The 19,338-nt window shown below is 56.0% G+C and overlaps 8 protein-coding genes across 8 annotated transcripts; 1 reads left to right on the forward strand and 7 right to left on the reverse strand.

Moving 5' to 3' along the window:
* Positions 1-258: 258 nt before the first annotated feature.
* Positions 259-918, reverse strand: WHR41_03858 (uncharacterized protein; the record flags this gene model as incomplete). The annotated part of the gene is made up of 1 exon (XM_069372464.1): positions 259-918. One exon carries the CDS (start codon positions 916-918, stop codon positions 259-261), a length of 660 nt encoding a protein of 219 aa, XP_069230696.1.
* A 433-nt stretch (positions 919-1,351) lies between these two features.
* WHR41_03859 (uncharacterized protein) lies at positions 1,352-4,666 on the reverse strand (the record flags this gene model as incomplete). The annotated part of the gene is made up of 1 exon (XM_069372465.1): positions 1,352-4,666. One exon carries the CDS (start codon positions 4,664-4,666, stop codon positions 1,352-1,354), a length of 3,315 nt encoding a protein of 1,104 aa, XP_069230697.1.
* A 1,003-nt stretch (positions 4,667-5,669) lies between these two features.
* WHR41_03860 (uncharacterized protein) lies at positions 5,670-7,120 on the reverse strand. Its single transcript, XM_069372466.1, has 4 exons — positions 6,793-7,120; positions 6,339-6,721; positions 6,069-6,280; positions 5,670-6,011 (listed from the first exon to the last, which is right to left on the reverse strand). Exons 2-4 carry the CDS (start codon positions 6,680-6,682, stop codon positions 5,881-5,883), a joined length of 687 nt encoding a protein of 228 aa, XP_069230573.1. The 5' UTR covers positions 6,683-6,721; positions 6,793-7,120; the 3' UTR covers positions 5,670-5,880.
* Positions 7,121-8,019: 899 nt separating this feature from the next.
* On the forward strand, positions 8,020-9,732 carry WHR41_03861 (uncharacterized protein; the record flags this gene model as incomplete). The annotated part of the gene is made up of 1 exon (XM_069372467.1): positions 8,020-9,732. The coding sequence occupies one exon, from the start codon at positions 8,020-8,022 to the stop codon at positions 9,730-9,732; it is 1,713 nt and encodes a 570-aa protein (XP_069230572.1).
* Positions 9,733-9,857: 125 nt separating this feature from the next.
* WHR41_03862 (uncharacterized protein) lies at positions 9,858-11,629 on the reverse strand (the record flags this gene model as incomplete). Its single annotated transcript, XM_069372468.1, has 3 exons — positions 9,858-10,171; positions 10,243-10,719; positions 10,774-11,629. The coding sequence occupies 3 exons, from the start codon at positions 11,627-11,629 to the stop codon at positions 9,858-9,860; spliced, it is 1,647 nt and encodes a 548-aa protein (XP_069230575.1).
* Positions 11,630-12,243: 614 nt separating this feature from the next.
* On the reverse strand, positions 12,244-12,711 carry WHR41_03863 (uncharacterized protein; the record flags this gene model as incomplete). Its single annotated transcript, XM_069372469.1, has 1 exon — positions 12,244-12,711. The coding sequence occupies one exon, from the start codon at positions 12,709-12,711 to the stop codon at positions 12,244-12,246; it is 468 nt and encodes a 155-aa protein (XP_069230574.1).
* Positions 12,712-15,243: 2,532 nt separating this feature from the next.
* Positions 15,244-16,905, reverse strand: WHR41_03864 (uncharacterized protein; the record flags this gene model as incomplete). The annotated part of the gene is made up of 1 exon (XM_069372470.1): positions 15,244-16,905. One exon carries the CDS (start codon positions 16,903-16,905, stop codon positions 15,244-15,246), a length of 1,662 nt encoding a protein of 553 aa, XP_069230569.1.
* A 486-nt stretch (positions 16,906-17,391) lies between these two features.
* Positions 17,392-19,338, reverse strand: WHR41_03865 (uncharacterized protein; the record flags this gene model as incomplete). The annotated part of the gene is made up of 3 exons (XM_069372471.1): positions 17,392-17,585; positions 17,644-17,806; positions 17,935-19,338. The coding sequence occupies 3 exons, from the start codon at positions 19,336-19,338 to the stop codon at positions 17,392-17,394; spliced, it is 1,761 nt and encodes a 586-aa protein (XP_069230568.1).

Here is a 19,338-nt window from a genome sequence, read left to right on the forward strand (position 1 = left end):
CAGATATGATACAGGCCGATGTAGCTCGCGCACTGCAGGAGCCACCATCTGTGTCCTCTGTCCCTCCTTGTTGATCAGCGCATCCTCTTCCATTCTCTCAGGTAGCCCTTCGAACAACAATGTACAGATATCTTTCGGTCGAGCCAGAGAGAGCGTCGTTAGCCCTCAGCAGTCGCCGTAGCCAGGCCCAGCCCAAGGTGTGCATCCTCACCATGCCATCATATCTTTCAATCCCAAACCATCTTCCCCCCCACCCCCTCAAACAACATCCACCGCCCCCTTCTCCCTCCCCTGCTCCCTCGCCAACCCCAGCACGCCCTCGCCCCCCAACTTCGCAACAACCCCCTCCTTCAACCCCAGCCTCCGCTCAATCTCCCTCTCCCCCCTCCCCTTAACATCCCTCTCGAAAACCACCTGCCGCAAATCAAACACGTCCAGAAACTCCTTCCCCACAAACCCCCGCCCCTGCTTCGCCCTCGCCTCCTGCTCCGCCTCCGCCTTCCGCTGCAGCTCCGCGCGCGCCTCCAGCACCGCGATGGCGGGGTTCTTGCGCGGGTCCGGCGCGCCAGCGCGGCCAGCACCGCGCTGGCCGAACGCCGACGACGGCGAGAGAGTCGGGTTGGGCTGCACGGGGCCCAGGGAGCGCAGGGAGCGCGCGAAGTCCGGGTCCGAGGCGTCGAGGTTGATGGCTTCGGAGCGGGCGGGGGCGGCGCGCGGCTGCGGTCGCACGGTCGGGCCGGCGGCGTGGTCTTGCGCGGGAGGGGGCTGGGGCGGTGCGTTGGTTGTTTTGGGGGGTGCTGGGGCGGTTGTTGTTGTGGTGGTGCTGGGCGGTGGTGGGCGCGGGCCTTTGGGGCCTTTGGGGTATTGGCGGGCGGCGCTGCCGGCGGCGCGCGAGGCTTTGGATCCGGAGGCGCCCATGGTTTGTGTTATTTTTTGGTTTCTCCGGGTGACAGGAAGAATGCGTTGAGGATTGAGAAGGATTGTGTATTGTTGGTGTATGGGTGATCAATGACGATGGCGCATTGGACCTCGAGCTCTCCAAAAAGTTCCGGGGATTCATGAAGTCATCTCGAATCAGGGCCTCGGCTTGCGCTGGAGATCTCGAAGCCATGCATTTCATCAGGCCTACGACTTCGAAAAGTATTGCAAGTACCAGCGAATTCTTAATCGAATAGACGACCAGCTGACTGCATTTACATCGTAAACACTCCACTCTCCGCAGCAAACGAAAGCTCACGTCTGAGATTCTAATGACTTGCTTTTCATTCTAGCAGAGCGATATCCGCCTCTCATACCTCCATATGATCAATCATTACCCCCAAAGCCAACCCCCATCTTTCCCACATCTACCCTACGCGATCCCCAACCCAACCCTCGCCCCTTCGCCCATCCCCTCACTCCTCCCTCTCTCCCTCATCCTCCTCCCCTCCATCAACCCCCTCAAACCCCTCTTCTGCAACCCAACAACAGCGCTCAACGCGCCCGTCCAAACCTCCTTCCCCCTATCCCCTCTGCCCGTCAGACTCCTCGCGCTCAGGCTCGTCTCGCTCTCACTCATGCTCGTATCCGTCGCGGCGCTGCCGGGCAAGTCCTCCTCGTCCGTCTCCTCCGCGAGCGACTGGCCCGGGCGCAGGGTGTTGCGGGTGTTGCGGCCGTTGGCCATGTCGGTGTCGATGCGCAGGTTCGCGCTGGAGCGGCCGAAGCCGTTGGCCGTCAGGCTGTCGGCGTTGGCCAGGCTGGCGGTGCGCAGCGGGATGACGCTCTCCCTGGCGCGGCCGTTGGGTGACTCGAATTGCACGCCGTCACCGCCGCCGGCGCCCATGGCGGCTGCGTTGAAAATCGCGGCGGCGTTGCGGCCGTCGAGGGATTCGTGGAGGCGCTGGACGACTGCTTCTAGGAGGCCGTCGATTTTGTAAGGACGTGCGAGTTGGAGTAAAGAGCAGTAGATTTGAGGTGTAGCCAGCGAGGATGGCGGTGAGGGCAGCGTTCCAGTGTAAAGATAATGCAGCATTGCTTGCAGTGTTGGGGCGGTGTGCGGCAAGTAGAGTAGTCTTGGCCGTGAAGGCGGCGGTACCACGCGGACGTCGGGGACGTCGTCGCCACTGTTGTTGGTGGCGTTTGCGTTGTTAGATCCTGACGCAGCCGCCGGAGTGATGGTCAAGTTCGAATGGCGTTGTGCGTGACCAGAATGTCCAGCACGCAATGTCGACGTATCAGTATCAGTCGACATACCCACCAGGGATTCCCGCAGCAAGTGTGTGAAATATGGTCCCCATCTCCTTGCGATCAGCCGAGAGTTAACTGCTATGCGGGTACCATCGATCGCCAAGAAATCCATATCCGCCATCTCTCGCAAAGACATGGACTGTACGCCCAGCGCCTCAGCGGCGTAAGGAAGGTGACGTCCGGCAAGAGACATCTCGTTTGGTATCTGCGGTGCAGGTGCGCTGCAGGAAACGTACGAAGAGCTTGGCTCCACAGTCCTCGGGTTGTCATAAAGACCAAACGACTCCAGCTCCACAAGGCAAATGTTTGAAAAGTTGATGCGGCGATTGTTGTAGTCATCAACAAGGCTACGCTTCCTGTTGCCAAGGATAACGAAGGAGTTTCGTCGGCTCCAAAGCACACCTCTATTCCAGCTTCCTTGGCTAAAAATGCTGCCACTGGCGTCGATTCGGCTCCACGATAATGTGCGCAGGTCGAGCGCCCACAGCGCGTACTCCTGCTTAGAGGAGGTCAAGAAAGTGCCAGAGACAACAAAGTGATTGTCAATGACACCGCCGTTAGGGAATCGAAGACCTGGAGGTGAGATCTCAGTTCGCATAGGCTTTTCAGTAAGAGTTCCGTCAGTCAGCCTCACTTGCAGCTCAAGCTTGACGTCTAGGAAGTTGTAGTTCGAATAAATGAGCATGGGAGCTCCCGATCCGATTGGTGCTGCGTCGGTCTCGTCATCATCAGCATCGTCGCCGTGAGGTCCGGCGCCGATCTGTTCCGCAGTCATTGTCGTGAGTGGGGCTACCACGCTACGATATGCACCACAGCTCCTTCCCATGCCGGTCGTGCCGGTCCACTTTAAGCTGCGCAAGTTGAAAATGCTAATCTGCTCAATATAGTGATTTGCACTGTCCTGACCGCCAACCACGATCATCTCTGCTCCACCCGTCCCGTCGATCGAAACGCCAAGAGTGCCGGAGTTGGGGTTGCTACCAGGCGCGTTGTGGTGCACAGCGGCCAAAGGTGCATTAGACGAGCTGAACACAGCGGACGAGGGCAAGATGGCAGTGCAGTGAGCGTAGCGACCTTGAGGCGCGTCTGTAGTCGCAACCTTCATCCAGGTACGGGTGGGCGCGTCGTAGATGTGGATATCAGACATCACAACGACCTCTGATTGTCCGTCTCCGGCGATATCAACACCTGGCGCAGGAGACATACCGCCGTAACAGACAAGCTTCGTGTCGCCTAATGCACACACACTGTGGAAGTATCGGGGAGGCGGGATATCGCCCTTAGTCTCCAGCTTGGTCCAGTGTCGCCGGATTAGATCCAGCTCATATAGACTTGATGTCAACTGAGGCTTGGCCCGAGATAGTCGTCTGCCACCAAAGACATAAAGCTTGTCACCAAGAATGGTGGTTGTGGCTCCAACCAGAGGGTGAGGCTCTCTGCCGGTGGTTCGGTGCACATTGCACACGAGGCCAGACAAGTTGGAGTTGGATGCAGGTGTTTGGGTCGGTGGTGTGTGGTGCATTCCTGGCATTGGTCCAGACAAGGAATGGCCAGGCGTATGTGAAGGTCGCCGCGATTCGTCATGCGTCGATTCAGCTTCTGAAGCAGATTCATACTCTGCCCTCATGCCGACGAGGCTGGACTGGCTGCTGTGGGCGCTGGAAAGGTAGGCATTGGAGCCTTTGCTCGAAAGACTGTTGTATTGCCCGGTGGGCGAGGGCTCGGATTGATGAGTGTCCATGGTGTTGGTTCCGCTAATCGCGGGTGAAGGAAATGATACGTCTGGCGGTGACAAAGATCCAACGTCTGCAAAGGTGTCGCCGAAAGTAGATTTTGCCAAACTCAAACGAGGAGGAATATTCGGCCGTTTGATGACAGGCTGCGCCCAGTCTGGGATCTTTATCTCAACATGCCTTGGCCGTTCCCGGACAGAGTCAACAGAGGTATCACGGACAGTCACCCCGTAGCCGCCAAAGTCAGTTAAAGCTGCCTGTGGTGAGCCAGGGTACGAGGATGCGAATGTGGAGAAAGGACCGTTTTGGGTTTCGTTGCCAGGACTCTGTCTACCAAAGGACCGGTAGTCGGGAATCACGATCGGGATATGTTTCGGCCGTGAAGTGCTCTTCCCACGTGGAGAAGTAGGTGGTAATTCGAATATTTCAGAAGGTGAGCAAGGTGACGGCACGGCTGACGGTGATACAGCTTCGTCTGCCTCGTGAGGCGGGGTTTGGGTCGTCAAAAGTGGTTCGTCGTTAGCACGCTTCCTTGCCGCGAAGGGCTTGACCTTCTTTGTGAGCCTTGGCTTCTTGGGCGACTTGCGATCCGCAGCAGCTTCAGGTTTCTTTGGATTCTGAGTTTCACCCGAGCTCCTGAAGCTCAACCGGGAGAACTGGGTGTTGAGACGAGGGCTGTGGGCCGGGACACCTAGAGGAAACGCCATCTTCGGTCAGCAAGAAAGCCTATCTGTCGGGTCATAGTAATAATAATAATATTTTGTAGCGATAGGGCCCCAAGGCATAAGAGCAGATCAGTGGGAAGGGATGCAGGCCTGGGGAAGCGAACGGCGGACGGGCTAACTTTTGGGTCGAAGCAGGTATTTGGCAATGGCTCGTGGGCATGCACTCGCGGGCTTGGAGCCAGGATGCGTCGCCGCTGGCGATATTGGGTTTCGGATGGCAGCACGCCTGGCGCGAGCACAGATGTCGGACCGGGAGGCTGAGCTGGAGTTGGAGTCGACGTCTGTCAGACGGATGCAGCTGCCCTGCCGTGACCAGACCGCCGGGGCGTGGGCGAGTGCGCGGTGCAGCGCGGCAGGGCCTCCGGGGCCGACGGAGGCAACTTATAGGAAATAGAACGCCACATATAGAGAGACCTTACCTTAGGCAGCGGTGTCCGAGGGCAGAGGCAAGGATGGGCGGGTTTGGAGGGGAGTGTCGGGTCCGCAGCGGAGCAATATGGGAGAGGGTGGTGGAGGCGGCGTGGGCAGGCAAAGGGTGAAGTGCTCGCGGCCACGGCACCTGCCAGGCAGAGCAGCGAGGCAGCGAGGCAGCCCAGCGGCGTGTCTGCGAGTTCTGCCTCTGAATTCGTGGCCGGGGATGCTCGCCAAGCCAGCTCGCCTGCGAGGACGATCCCTCAGCCTGATTGGCGCCGCCGGCCGTCTGCGCGCGCCCGCGCATTCTTGTGAGCATACAACACTGGCATGGCAACCCGGTTACCGAATTCCTTGACTTTCTGCGAGCAACCGCCATAGCAGGAATAGCAGGCGACGGAGGCGTGCAGCCGGTCTGAACCGTGCAGTAGCGTGCGGGCGGCCAGGTGTGTCATGTTTGGCGGTAGCCGTTTGACCCTGCGTGCACGAGCTGCCCTACATGCACGATGAGCGCGCAGAGCTTCGAGGCTGAAATGATTGCACGCGGACTCTGCCAAAAAGGTTTCAAGCGGCGTCGCGGAAACATCTGGTCGTCATTGACAAACATTGCTAATTGTGGAACAGTTCACATCTGGTTGGGTGGCATTGTATTAAATTGCTTCGATTTCTCATTTTTATCGTGTCCAAACGCTTCGCTCATAACTTTCATCTCAGTATCCTGAGTCCGTGACCGGGCGACCCCATTCGGCCTCCCAGGTCTCGCGGAAAATCATATTTTTCCAAAGTCAAGCGGACGCGGAGGTCTGGTCCTTGGGGAGAGGGGTGAAGCGCAGGTAGGGCTTGACGATGGTCATCTTGGGGAAGAGCTTCTCGGCCTCCTCGCCCTTGACGGAGGGGTGGACAATCACGTCGTCACCTGCGCGCGTTTGTCAGCCTAGCCCAAATGTCAAACACAGTCTCTGCAATGACTCACCAGGAACCCAGTTGATCGGGGTGGTGACACGGTGCTTGTCGCCGGTCTGGAGAGAGTCGACAATGCGGAGGACCTCAGCAGTGTTACGGCCAGTGCTGGCGGGGTAGGAGAGGATGGTGCGGATGGTCTTCTTGGGGTCGATGACGAAGACGGAGCGGATGGTGAAAGCAATGCCCTTCGAGTCGACGTTGGTGGCGTCCTGGTGGTCAATCCTAACCACAATAATCAGCCTGCTTCCTCTCCATGCTCTCACTTGGTTTATCCACTCACATGTCGTAGGCAAGAGCGACCTTCCTCTCCTTGTCACCAATGATGGGGAAGCGCAGCTTGGAGCCGGAGATCTCATCGATGTCCTTGACCCAGCCGCCGTGGCTCTCAACAGTGTTCGCGGAGAGACCGATGAGCTTGGTGTTCCTCTTGGTGAACTCAGGCTCGAGCTTGGCGAAGGCACCGAGCTCGGTGGTGCAGACGGGAGTGTAGTCCTCGGGGTGGGAGAAGAGGACGACCCAGTTGTCGCCAATGAACTCGTGGAAGTCGATGGGGCCACCGGTGGTCTCGGCCTGGAAGTTAGGCGCGACGGTGCCGAGGCGGAGCGGCTCAGGACGACCAGACATTGTGGTGTTCTGTGAGATTTGTGAGAGGTTGGCGGGGTACTATTGGGAGGGTATGGTCAGTTGCTGGATGCTTCAGGGCGACGTGCAGGAGCAGTGCAGGGATATCTTACAGATGAGCAGTGAAAGGTATAGCAGTACTATAGCAGCAGTGTGTCAAGTGTCGAGGGAGAGGAGGGGCAAGTTGTCAAAGAAATACGTGTGTCGAACAACCTGACAAAAGGGTGCAGCACGCCGCCCCACCATGGCCAGTCGCCGATGGCGTGCTCCCCTCGCTTGCCCCAGCAAGGCAAAGTAGCAGATGACGCCAAGTGCCGTGGCTGGCCCAGAGCCTCTTGTACAGAAGTTTCGAGCCAGTGTGATTGAGCGAGCTTATATAAACATCTTGCGTCTCTGTGCCAGCTACTCCGCGCCGTGTAGTGGTGGTGCTGGGGATGTGATGGCGTGCCTCAGGTTGGTAAGCGCCTCGCTGCAGCGCGTACGTCTGACGCAGCTCCAGTGATGTCTCTCCGACCTCGGCCACACCAAAGCTGCTCCCCGCCGACACGCGACGCCGAAAACTTTCCGGGCGCCGAGAAAAGCAGAGGAATCATCTACCCAAAAGGCTGCGGCAAGGCTGCGGAAGCCGGCAGCTAACGTACCTTGCTACTGTTGTATCGCTGCGACGGTTGTGACTCCTCCGCAATTTACCCCAACGGACAAGTTACGTGTTCGTCCAAAGTAGTCGTTCGGATGGCGAAGCTGTGGTCGCCTCGTAGACGGAATTGAGTGCTTTCGACGCTTGAAGCAAGCACAAGGCACAGCAATGATATTTCTCGTTGAAGGGAACGTCAGAAATGCAGCATCAGACATGCGCAACACTTCCGCTGGGACCTTGTGGAGAAATCGACGCCCTGCGGCTCGACGACGAATGGCGATGCACCAATGCCAGCGCTAGGCATTCGGCACTGCTGAGCTGCATAGATGTCGCCGCCGCCCGCTCGCTAACACGGTTGAAGCCCCAAGGCTCAAGATGAGGAGAACCCCTTCCTGTTTCCGCGGTTCGATTCTTAAGCACGCTGCCATCCGCTGTTACTCGGACATCTGTCGTTGTTGCCACGGTAGGGCGCGCGTTGAGCACGGTAGATCCACGCATCCCTACAAACGGACGGTCCCATTGCGGGATGAATCGGGGAAGACTTACCGGACCCACCACCACATTCGCCTGGACCAATTGACTCGTGCTTGGAGTGAGGCAAGATAGAAGAAAAATATACAGGGAGAAAAGCGTCCATCTTGTTTCATTATTTCGTACTCCGTTGACGCTTTTCGCGCTTTCTCTGGATTTTTTTGCGCCAAGTATGGCGGATCCTGAAATTCACTTGCCACCTGCGCCAGAAGACGAGGAGAACCATGAGTACAATCCGGACATCGAACGCGTCGAAAGTGAGAAGCGGCCTAGGAGGGATCCGTCCGTGAAAAATCTCGGCGGACTTGGAAGCCAGCATGAGATTATCTGCCATTACTTGACCTTCGAAACTCAATTGCCCTCGCCGGCACACCTCTCTCAACCGGCAGAGGACCAGACGCCTCCATCACCATGTCCGAGTCTGGAAAAGTACAAGTCGCCGTACCTCTGGAGCGCAAAGCGCAAGACCTTCATGACTTGGCTGTCCTGCATGGCAACCATGCTCACAGCTTACACTGCTGGCTCTTATTCTTCGGGCAGCTCTCAAATGCAAGAAGAGTGGCATGTGTCTGAGACCGCGATAGCGGTCGGCATTACAGTCTTCACGTGCGGCTTCGGCGTAGCGCCGATGGTACTTGCGCCGCTCTCTGAAATCAACGGAAGAAGACCAATCTTCGTCGTCACTGGAGCGCTATTCGTTGTCTTCCAGCTCATTTGCGCTGTCACGCCTACCTACGCTGGCATGATCGTCAGTCGTTTCCTAGCTGGATGCTGCAGCAGTACTTTCAGCACAATGGTCGGTGGCGTCGTCAGTGACATCTACCATGCTGAGGACCGAAACACAGCTATGGCCTTGTTTTCTGGATCAGCACTCTTCGGCACTGGACTGGGACCGGTAATCAGCGGTGTTCTCGCTCAGCATACGACCTGGCGCTGGATTTTCTACCTGCAGGTGATCACCTGTGGCGTGATGATGGGTCTCGTCCTGATCTTCTTCAAAGAAACACGTGGCTCGGTTCTCCTCAGCCAGAAGGCAAAGACGCTCAACAAATGGATTGATCAGCTGGAATCTGAGGGTCACTACGGCTTCATGATGCCTGTATCCGAGACCAGCACGGCCGAAGGTAAGACCGCGCCTCAGAGGATTCGATGGAAAGTCAAGAGCGACGAGGAGCGGGCATCCCTCGGACGCATGGTCGCAATCAGCTTGTACCGGCCTTTCCATCTCCTCTGCACGGAGTCTGTCGTGTTCTTCTTCAGTCTGTGGATCAGCTTCAGCTGGGCTGTCCTCTATCTGACTTTCTCTGCCATCCCGCTGGTCTTCACCGCCAGCCATGATTTCAACGTTGAGCAGAACGGTGCAGTGTTCACGGCCTTGTGCGTGGCAGCCGTTCTCAGCACGCTCATTAGTGTCGCGCAAGACCACATCGCACGGAACTACTTCACCGGCAAGCGTCGCGCTATTTTCGACGGCCCCGAAGGACGTCTCTACTTCAGCTGCGTCCAGAGCGCTCTCCTTCCTGTCGGCTGCTTCTGGTTCGGATGGACGTCGTTCCCAAGCGATCACTGGATTCTGCCCACCCTGGGAATCGGATGCGCAACCATGGGCATCTTCAGCATCTACCTGGCCGTCTTCAACTACCTCGCGGACACCTACCATAAATACGCCAGCTCTGCTCTGGCCGCACAGAGTTTCTGCCGAAATCTGCTTGCGGGCGCATTCCCCTTGTTCACACCACAGATGTTCCGCGCCATGACCTTCCAGGGTGCCGGCAGCTTCCTGGGTGGCTTTGGAGCTTTGTTGACTATCGTGCCGTGGATTCTAGTCTTTTACGGCCCGAAGATCAGGGCTAGAAGCAAGCTCGCGAGCGAAGTCATGGACTGAAGGCAACATACAGGATAGATGGTGTATAGTATTAATTATTAATTGTCCTTAGATCATACGCATCTGCAAAACGCAAGCGACAACAGTCTCATCTCCCGTCGTCGACACCTCGCCCATCACCAATCTCAATGCTCCTCCCCCAACCCTCCCGACATCCAGTACCCACCATCACCACCATCATCACCCTCCGACTGCCTACGCCCACCGCGCCCCTTCGCCACCTTCCCACCATTCTTCCCACCAGCCCCCTTTCGCCCCCTCGACACCTTCACCTCCTCATCACTCACGTACGGCAATTCCCACATCGAGGGATAGCTCTTCAGCTTCGGCGGGCTGGCAATCATATCCATCAGCTTCGACGGCAGGCCCGACACCGCCTGCACGGTGCGCTGCACGAGCGACTGGCTCGTGCGCGCGCTCGCCTGCTCGGCTTCTCTGCCTGCGGAAATCGAACCATCGTCAGCAGACACTCCATGGAACATCACAGCCTAGGGCCAGCGGACCACGCACCTTGCTGCAAATCCTTCTCGATCTGCCGCCCGATGTACTCCTCCATGTACGGCGTCTCTCCATAGACGAAGTAAGGCGGCATGCGCCGGTGCCACTGCTCCGGGCCCGGCAGCGTCTCGAAGAACGGGTTCGGCTTGTTGAGGCCCCTGATGATCGGCGGGTTCGTAGACGAGACTATGTCGCCGCGGCGGTTTTGGCTGCCGGGTTGGCCGCGGGAGGGAGAGGGCGCGCTGGTTTTGCGGGCCTTGGGGGTGGGCTTTTTGGCTGGGGAGGCGCTGCGGGCGCGCTTTTTGGAGATGGGGGCTGCGGCGGGTAGTGGGGTTTTGGAGGGGTTTTGGGAGCGTTTGGGTGGTGATGAGGAGGGTTTGTTTGTTGGGGAGGCGGCCCGTTTTGCGGGCGATGGGGTGCGTTTCTTTGCTGGGGAGGGGGTTCGCTTTGCGGGCGATTTGCGCGTGGCGATGATTCCTTCTTCTAGGGCTTGAGGGTGGTCAGTTTCTGGAACGCACTTTCTACGGGCGGAGCGGTCCTTACCAAGCACATCCTGCTCGTCTTTTCCCGGGCGATAGGGCCGATCCTGAGGACTCTTCGACCGGCTCTTTGCCCGAGACGTAGCTGCGTTGCCAGCAGCAATCCGCGCTGGCGCTTTAGCAGGGCTCTGAGACCTGGTCTTTGGCCGCTCGATCGACTCGACTACTTGAGCGACCTTGCGCGGCGACGCTTTTTTCGCAGGACTCTTGCTGCGAGAGCGCGCAGTCTTGCCGATCGGCGTGTCACCTCGGCGCTTGGAAGGACTCTTGGATCTGGATAGTGTGCGAGTGGAGGCTTTGGTCACTCGGCCGGTTGCGACTCTGTCTGCGGCGGCCGCTGGTTTGGAGGGAGACTTGCTGCGCCTCGAAGGAGCCGGTACAGGTGTTGCTTGCTTTGTGTTTTTAAATGCCGCTTTCGCTGGAGAGGCCGCTCGCTTCGACTTCGCTGGACTGACTGACTTCGAGAGCTTGGGAGTTGTCTTCTTGCCAGAGGAAGTTTTGGCCGGGCTGGGCTGCCTTGTCGGCCTTGTTGAGGTCACTTTTGCCGGAACGACAGCCACGGCGGCCTTGGAAGGAGAAGCCTTTTTCGCCGGCCTCTTAGCTTTGGCAGGAGAGCTCTTCTTTGCCGGTGTCGCTTTCGCAGGCGAAGCCCTTTTAGTAACTCTGCCAGACTTCACTTGCTCTAAAGACGTCTCTTGTACCTTTGAAGGGGAGCTCCGCGTCGTTCTGGTAGGGCTTTTGGATTTGGTTGCAGTGGCTTTAGGTTTGGCTGGTGATGCTGACCTGCGAGTGGTTTTGGCTGGCAACGGTGATTTGCGGCTGGCTTTAGCAGGCGTTCCGCCTGTGCGTGCTTTGGCCATGGTTGCGTGATATGGTGATGAAAGAGGGCAGAGATAGATATCAACGAAGATACACGCGCAGGCGACAGGTAGGTGGCTGAAGCGAGGTAAAGGCGTAAACAATGCTTGTGCAATCAAACGGCTGGAATGCGGTATGCGGCTTCCCGGGTCAAACAATCCACCTGGCTTGCTGGAGCGACTTCAGACATATTAGAGCAAACGTCAGAAGAATCAGAATAATTTGGTGCGTGCATATCGCTGTAAGTCTCAGCCAAACTGTCGCCCATCCATGACTGGCTCCTTCATCAACCGATCGCACTCGAGCCAGGCCGCTCTTTGTGAAGCACACATTTCCGAAATTTGCAGAGCTGACTGCACCGTGTGTCACAGTCTTCGCTTGGTCAAAACGTGCTGAGACTGAGGATAGTAACCTTCGTCCCAGGAAATGTCTGTAGATTTGTGCGTGTTCCGCATATGCTCGGTCGTTAGTCTATGTCTATAAGCTCGTTTCCAGCGAGTCTAAAGTCCTCGTTGCTTCCTTTGCTAAGCCCGTCATCCGTCCGCTGGCCTTTCCACGCCAGGCCAGTCTTCAGTCGTAAGATGAAACTTCTCTCCACATGCAAAAAAAATACCCTCTACTGGCCGTACATGCCTCTGCCAAGAGCCTCGTTGATTCCCCTGACATTCCAGTAGAAAGGCCTGATCTCCTTGATAGTGCCAGCGTCGCGGTCAACCTTGACCCACTGGATGAGGGGGTCGACGAGCTCCTCGCCAGACTTGCGGACGCGGATTCTGAGAGTGGAGGTCACGACGACCTCGTTACCGTTGTGCAGCACCTGGCGGTCGCTGACCTCCATGCGGTCGAAGCAGGTGGCCATGGCCTCGCTCCACTTGAGGAAGCCCTCGTGGCCCTTGTACTCGCCACCGTAGGGCATGTCGGGGGACTGGTGGATGTGGACATCGGGCGAAAGAGTGTGGGCAAGGTCGGTGAAGTCGCGCTTCTCGGCGGGCGAAGCCATGTAGACGCGCTCGGCGGCGTAGAAGCGTGTCAGGACATCCTCAGCGGTTTGGGCACCCTTGGAGAGATCGTTGGTGGCAGCCATGGTAATTGGTGATTGGCTGGGTTAAAAAATTTCTTGGTGGCGAAGATACGAGCTGGCTGGTATGTCCTTTCTAGAGTGCGGTGAAGTTTGGTGGTGTGGTTGGTAAGGCGACAGCTGTTCCGTACGGTAAGCAAAGTATTAGAACTCCTTTTCCCGTTCGGTCTGGCAAAACGTGGTTTCGCCGTGGAATTATCGGCGACAGCTTCGCGCATCAGGCGCGCGGGCCCACATGGTACACGTCGGTGCTGCAAAAGTGGACCGCTGGCCTCACCCAGCGCCCGCCAGCGACGAGCCAGCCGAGCCTCACACGCTGAGCTCCAATCGGACTGGGCCGATGGTAGGTGTGTTAGCGCAGTCCGACGTCACGCTTTCGTGCGGCAGATGCGGTAGGGTTGAGCCCGCGCCGTGATGATGTGAAGCTTTGCCATGCGCTCTGTGCAATTTCAATGCGCCGAGACATCGCCGCTGCTTGCAGGATGCCCTCCCGACCACCACGCGCGTGTTTCATGTGCGAGCCTGACTGCTCCTCCTTCGTCTGGACTTCGGAGCAACGGCAGGGCTACGTTCGAACGGAAGGACACGGCATGTGATTGCCTGTGTCCCCGCGTTGATCAGACCTGCCACAAGAGCACGGAGGATATAGTACTCGCGGTAGCGCCGTATAGCTGTGGGCTGCCCGCATGTTCTCCACGGACGCCAACGGTGACCATGGGCTAACGAAGTGCCTTTGAGCCGTCGGGAACTGCTCCTGGTGAAGAGCTCGAGTTCATGCTGGGACAAAGGAGAAGTGGGTCGTAATCATCCGTCCCGTCAAAGGCCGAAACGCTTGTACGGTCACGATGTTACACTCCTAGGCTCCTAAAGCTGCCTAAGCTTATGATGGTGCATCGCGTGGCTAATCTTATTGGTAGGAACTCAAAGACAAGCTGCCAGCAATAAACCACCTGACGTTTACACATCTCGCTGGTGGTGCCGGACAGATATGGGGTCTCGCTCGGGTGGGTGGAAAAGCGTTCCATTCTACACCGTCTTGTTTCGTTTCCCGGTTAATAGCATACTTCGAGCGCGATTACAATGAACCAGCCAAACACAATGTCGATGTAGCATTGGGTTATGGTATTCCGCAAAGGTTGATGCCTCTATAGGCCCAACTACCATGCGCAAATGCTATGATTATACTAATGGAAACGCACTTGACTTCATACCTGGTCGTTCGACAACATTGGACTCCAAGGCTAATGTATGGCTAGACTTCGCATCGAAATTACCCGACACATAATTGATCTCGCGTCTGGGTTGTCTTCAAAGACATGGTTAAGGATGTATTGCGCTACAACATCTCGATCGACTAGCGCTATGCCATCGAAAGCTCCTTAAGCTTGAAGGGTTTTCTAGGCTTCTCCCCGTCTCAAGCGTCTGTGACAGATGATGAAGTGGTCGTTGGAACAGTCCTCAACCAAGCCGATTTGGTATATTAGGGTTAGGGTTAGGGTAAGATGAGGGCTGCTCTTGAATCGCCAGCTCTCACCGAGACCTTACCGATAGTACCTAGATCCTCTCAGTCGATGATAGTACGAAAGCGATCGAAAGGACAAGTGTGACACGAATGTTGTTCTTTCGGTTGATTGACAGGAGTCTTTCAGGCCTCGGAACCTAAGGCCTGAGACCCGCCCTAGCATTTTGGCAGACATCACTGAATATTCTGCCTAGTCAGTGCGCGAGTACCCCCGCTATGCTCAATCGCCTTGGGTATCGCTCAGGAGGCTCGATGTAGCTCCTCCCAATAGTCTTGATTATGTCGGAGCATGCAGGCTTCGCACAGTATTATCGGCTGCCCTTTCCTGCCACCTACGTCTTTCACGCGGAAAAAAAAAGTTGAGACGAACTTTTCACACTTCACCCGTATCTGTTACGGAGCGATAACAATGTGAAAAAATGCTCTCGGGCACGTAAAAACAGATGATGAGGGTGGGATTCGAACCCACGAGGCAAAGCCACTGCGGTACGATGTTCAGGCTAACCTAAACGCAGCTCCATAACCACTCGGACACCTCACCGAAGAATATGACGTGGAATTTGCGTTCTCAATCCTATGTTCAGCATCAAAAATGGGGAGCTTGATGCCAGGCAGTAAGACGATGCTCGCCTCAATTTGGTACAAAAGAGGTAGAGATTAGTTGAGGCATGATGGTAGACTGGGACATCGGTGCATCGCAAAATTTCGGGCATGCTCCGGGTTTGCGCGAACACCTTCACACAAGTAAGCGATGAGATGTGATGAACCTGGCTTCTTGCACCTATGCGCGTTAATGGTGAGGGACTGCTGTGGCGTCAAGATAGCGCGTCTCAGCCTTTGATCCTATGAGGAAGTGAGGTCTGAATCACAACGAGCATGCCGAAGTTATCGTAGAGCTTCGCCGTGACCGCTATGGTGTACATGCCAAACCTGAGGTGTGAAAAGCGACTAATTCGGGCGGGGGGCATGTAGCTTCCTGTCGACCACACCAATGATTCGAAAGAGATCATTTCAGGCTACATGAAAGCCATCTCTCTGACCAACCCAGCCTTCGTCCAGCCCCTCGCAAAATTCCTCCCCGTAGTCAAGAGCAGCGCAATCCACCAGACCCTACCAACCCAAGCATCATACCACTGCACCGGGCTAACACCCCTGCTCTTCCTCAAGCGGCGCACAAAACCCTTGACAGCTTCTTCGAAAATAACAGCCACGCCGTTCATAGCGAAAAACTTCGCCTCACCCGTGGCATCCTTCCAACTTCCGCCCAAAGTCCCTCTCACCGCGAAGGAATGCACGAATGCAGAGCTCAGGAAGCCGCCGAGGACTTTCCCGACGTCTGCTCGCTCGTTGGAGCTTTTGCCAGTGAGCTTGCGTTCAAGCCATTCGCCTGGCCAGACGCCCCAGACGAGGAAGAGGCGGGCGAATAGTCGGTGCCAGCCGTAGGACCAGAAGTCGCGAGCTGATTTGATGTCCCAGACACGGGTAGTGTAGAGCGGTGGAAAGAAGGCCAAGGGCGAGGGAGCCAAAGGAGCCAGCATGATTGCGAAGAGGGAGTGCCCGAGCGAGAAAGCCGCCATTAAGAATGCGCCTAACGCTGCGGTGAGAATGTATTGCTCGGGATAACTCAGCTCGTCGAAAGGCGAATTGGGTGGGTTTGCGGTTGCCATAATGGGGGCGATCCGCCTGGTGTATGCTGTCTTGATGATGCCAAAAGCAACTACCATGACAGGTCCGACATGGAACAAGATAGAATGCACGCGATTCGATACAGTTGGCAGCCATGTCTTCCTTGTGTGGCGTACGTCTGCTGTTGTCCACGTAAAGCCAACACCTCGCATAGAAAGCTCCAGCTCCAGCGCCCAAGACGCTCTGTCGGAGAAGCTATGAGGCCAATCGTCTTCTGTCTCGGCCGATTCAATGACCGGGACGGGTTTGGGACCTTGCATCAATCTATGCATCAGCTCAGTGTAGCCAACATCGCTGCTTAGTCGTTCAGTGAACGACTCGTTGTTCATGTTTTCAACCATGTCTGATCGCCAAAGACCTCGTTGCAGACTCGCCCTACGAGGCTTCGTTGGCGCAAGCAATTCGTCTTCTTGTGCCTTCGTGTCCTCTTTCGTCGAAGCCAGTACCGCAGCCGCGTTTTGCAACACCTCGTTCTCTTTCGCCTTCTTAACAAGTCCAGGCTCTTCAGGCTTATTAAGCATGCCATTCTGACCTCCATCTGCCCAAGGCCTAGGAGCCGTCTCCCCGCGGGGCGTTTCTGGCCGAGGCTTGTGGACATAGCGGACCCTCCTGGGTATGTGGCCCCAGAAGTAATAGCTCACATAGAAGGCGTCCAGGACCCTCAACCCTCCATATAAGCCTACCAGACCGAGCTGGTAGGTGAGGCCAATACTCTGTGGGACATGGTAGGCCAGCGGCAGTCTGAGGAAAAGGAATGCGGCAAGGATAGCGAGCACATTTCTCAGAATGTGGATTGATGTGGCGTCGATAGCCGAAGGTGGTGATGGAGGGAGGAACAGCAGTGCCAGGTAGTACAAGATGACCGGACAAATCACTGCTTCGATAGTCAACGGGCTTGAACCCGGTATGGGCTGGAGGCCAGGCCTCGGCGTCGCTGTGAGAGTAGAATGTATTGCATGGCGCATGAATTCCGGTACAGGAATCCAGCTCATGGTGGTCGGAGGCGCGCGGAGAGTTGGAGTGACGGAAAAGACATCGTGGGCGGAGAATTTACACTCATAGTTGCCTATGATTTAGTGCATATGACCCTTCTGTATGCGGTGGGCTTAAGATTGGTTCGGTGATGGACAAGCTAAGATGGATGACGTTACACAACCGACCTCGTGGACTTTGAAGATCTCATGACGCCGCGCTACGATCGACTTGTGGCTCAGGCTTGTGCCTTTTCGGCTAGACTGATCGTGTTAGAGATTATCTTGCACGACCAACTATTTCTCTTCTTCATTTTATGGTAAGAATGTTTGTACGTATATAAAGACTGCACGCGGCTCTGTAGGAATGCAAGAGCGCAGCATCTCCGGAGCTATCGCCCCCAATTTTACCGAGGCTAACAATATGAGCAATGATGCCGTTCATTTACGTATCGACGTTGGTTACCTGTACATTACGAAAAAGATATGGAAGGTGCAAAAACTGCCCTAAAGACCCGAATCGTCCATCTCATAAGGCCTGTTTGGATTCGCAGGCACATCCCAGTACTCTCGCCAACTGTCGCAGTTGCTGTTGAAGTCCGACAAATCGCCTAGCGTATCGAGGATCTCATCCTTACGCTCAAGGAACTGCCAGCTGAGGCCTTGGCCGACGTGCCATGGGATGTGGCAATGAACAAGCCCTACCATACTAGATTAGCCTCACATGTTCCGCCAAGATGGAGGCCTTCTGCAACTTACATGCACCGGGGTTGTCCGCCGGAAAGCCCATGATCAACCATCCTCCAGCTGGAAGCAAGGCTGTATCGCGGCGAGGTGGGTTGTTGAACTTTAACTCGGTGGTACTACCGTCCCAGACACCTGAGCCCTGGCCGATGACATAGTAATCTGCGACAGTGTCAGTCTTTATGTGCACTAACAGAAAGAGAGATCATCGTAGATTGAATTGGAACGGTTTTGAGGCAGGCTTACCATGGCCCTGTATGCGATATTAGTATTGCTTGTGGACTGAGCTGGGGCCATGAAACTTACATGAAGATGCATTGGATGCGGCAAGTTGACAGGATCGCCCTGCACGGTTTGCACGAGCCAGAACGTCCAGGCGTCTTTCTCATTGATTTCAAAGACATTCATCTTGCTCTCGAATGTGTAATTGCTGTCTTGCACGTATTCGAGCGTAGGCTTGCTCCAGTCAACACGAATGTCCGATCCATTGATCAGCCATTGGATCAAGGGGCCGTTGACCGTGGATACGTTGAAATCCATGGTGAAGCGCTTTATGGCTTCGTTGAATTTGTCTTGTGGGACTTGGTTCGGGGCGTAAGGGGCTACGCTCTCATCGAAGCAAGCTATAGACTTTGTGATCGTGTTTTGACTCGTCGGTTCTTCGTCCGGTGCACCTTCGTAGCGGATGATTGACTTAATGTTAGTAGGGTTTCGGTTACGTCCGCAGTTGGTAGCAACATCCGCACGCAGCCAGTAGTTGCCCACAGCCTGGTTGGCATTGATGATGATGTCGTAGCGCTGGCCGATGTTGATCGAGATTGAATTGGTGACGTAGGGCTTGATAGGGACGAAGTCCGAAGTGATGACGGTGAAGTTATGGCCGTCAATAGACACGTGGAAGTTGTTGTCGATGCCGGTATTGATGAGACGCAGACGATGCTTCTTGCCCTTCTTTACGGTTGCGACGTGGTACTTGCCACCAAACTCGCCCTTCATTGTGCCATTGATGAGACCAGTATCGGCAACGGGTGGTCCAGTAGTACTGTGCAGGGCACGGACGTTGAGTGCAAAGACGGTCTCATGGAACCAATCGGTCAGAGTCATAGGTCCCAAATCGTGGTCATAGTTGGCAGACGCTGGTCCGTGGATAACGAGTGCGCCGACGATACCGTCTCCATACTGTGCAGAGAAGTGCGAGTGATACCAGCTGGTTCCATGCTGAGTGCATCTAAACCTATACTGCACAGTGCCTCCAGGCGGGATGGGACATTCTGTCACGCCGTTCACGCCGTCGTGCTGACAGCTGTTGAGCATTCGAACGCCGTGCCAATGCATCGAAGTACCATTGTGCTGAAGGCTGTTCTTCACATTGACAACCATTGTGTCACCCCAGTTGGCTTCCAGAGTGGGGCCGGGATACTGTCCGTTGATTGCCATGACCAATCTTTCGAAGCCATCCGGAGCCATTGTCGTATTCGTGATTTCCAAGTCGTAAACCCGTTCGCGACCATTGGGAGGGACCTTGTTGTCAAAATCTGTAGCAATGCTGTAACCAGACTGCCAACAGGCTCTGGAGAACGGACCATTCCTGCAAGCCGAATCCGCGGTTTGTCTGGACTCAAGAGCAAAAGGGTTCGGAGCAGCAGATACGAGGCTGCTCAACGCCACAAAGACGGCGCTGCCAAAGCGGCAGGCATGAGAGAACTTCAT

This window comes from Cladosporium halotolerans (assembly GCF_011745625.1).
Source record: "Cladosporium halotolerans strain TM138-S3 chromosome Unknown Sca10, whole genome shotgun sequence".
NCBI lineage: Eukaryota > Fungi > Ascomycota > Dothideomycetes > Cladosporiales > Cladosporiaceae > Cladosporium > Cladosporium halotolerans.

Excerpts from the sequence above, each read along its gene's own strand:
- WHR41_03860 (XM_069372466.1), bottom strand. The coding sequence starts at position 6,682 with ATGTCTGGTCGTCCTGAGCCGCTCCGCCTCGGCACCGTCGCGCCTAAC. Across the intron at positions 6,281-6,338 it reads GTCGCTCTTGCCTACGACAT|GATTGACCACCAGGACGCCA; the intron begins GTGAGTGGATAA and ends TATTGTGGTTAG. Across the intron at positions 6,012-6,068 it reads CCCGATCAACTGGGTTCCTG|GTGACGACGTGATTGTCCAC; the intron begins GTGAGTCATTGC and ends AAACGCGCGCAG.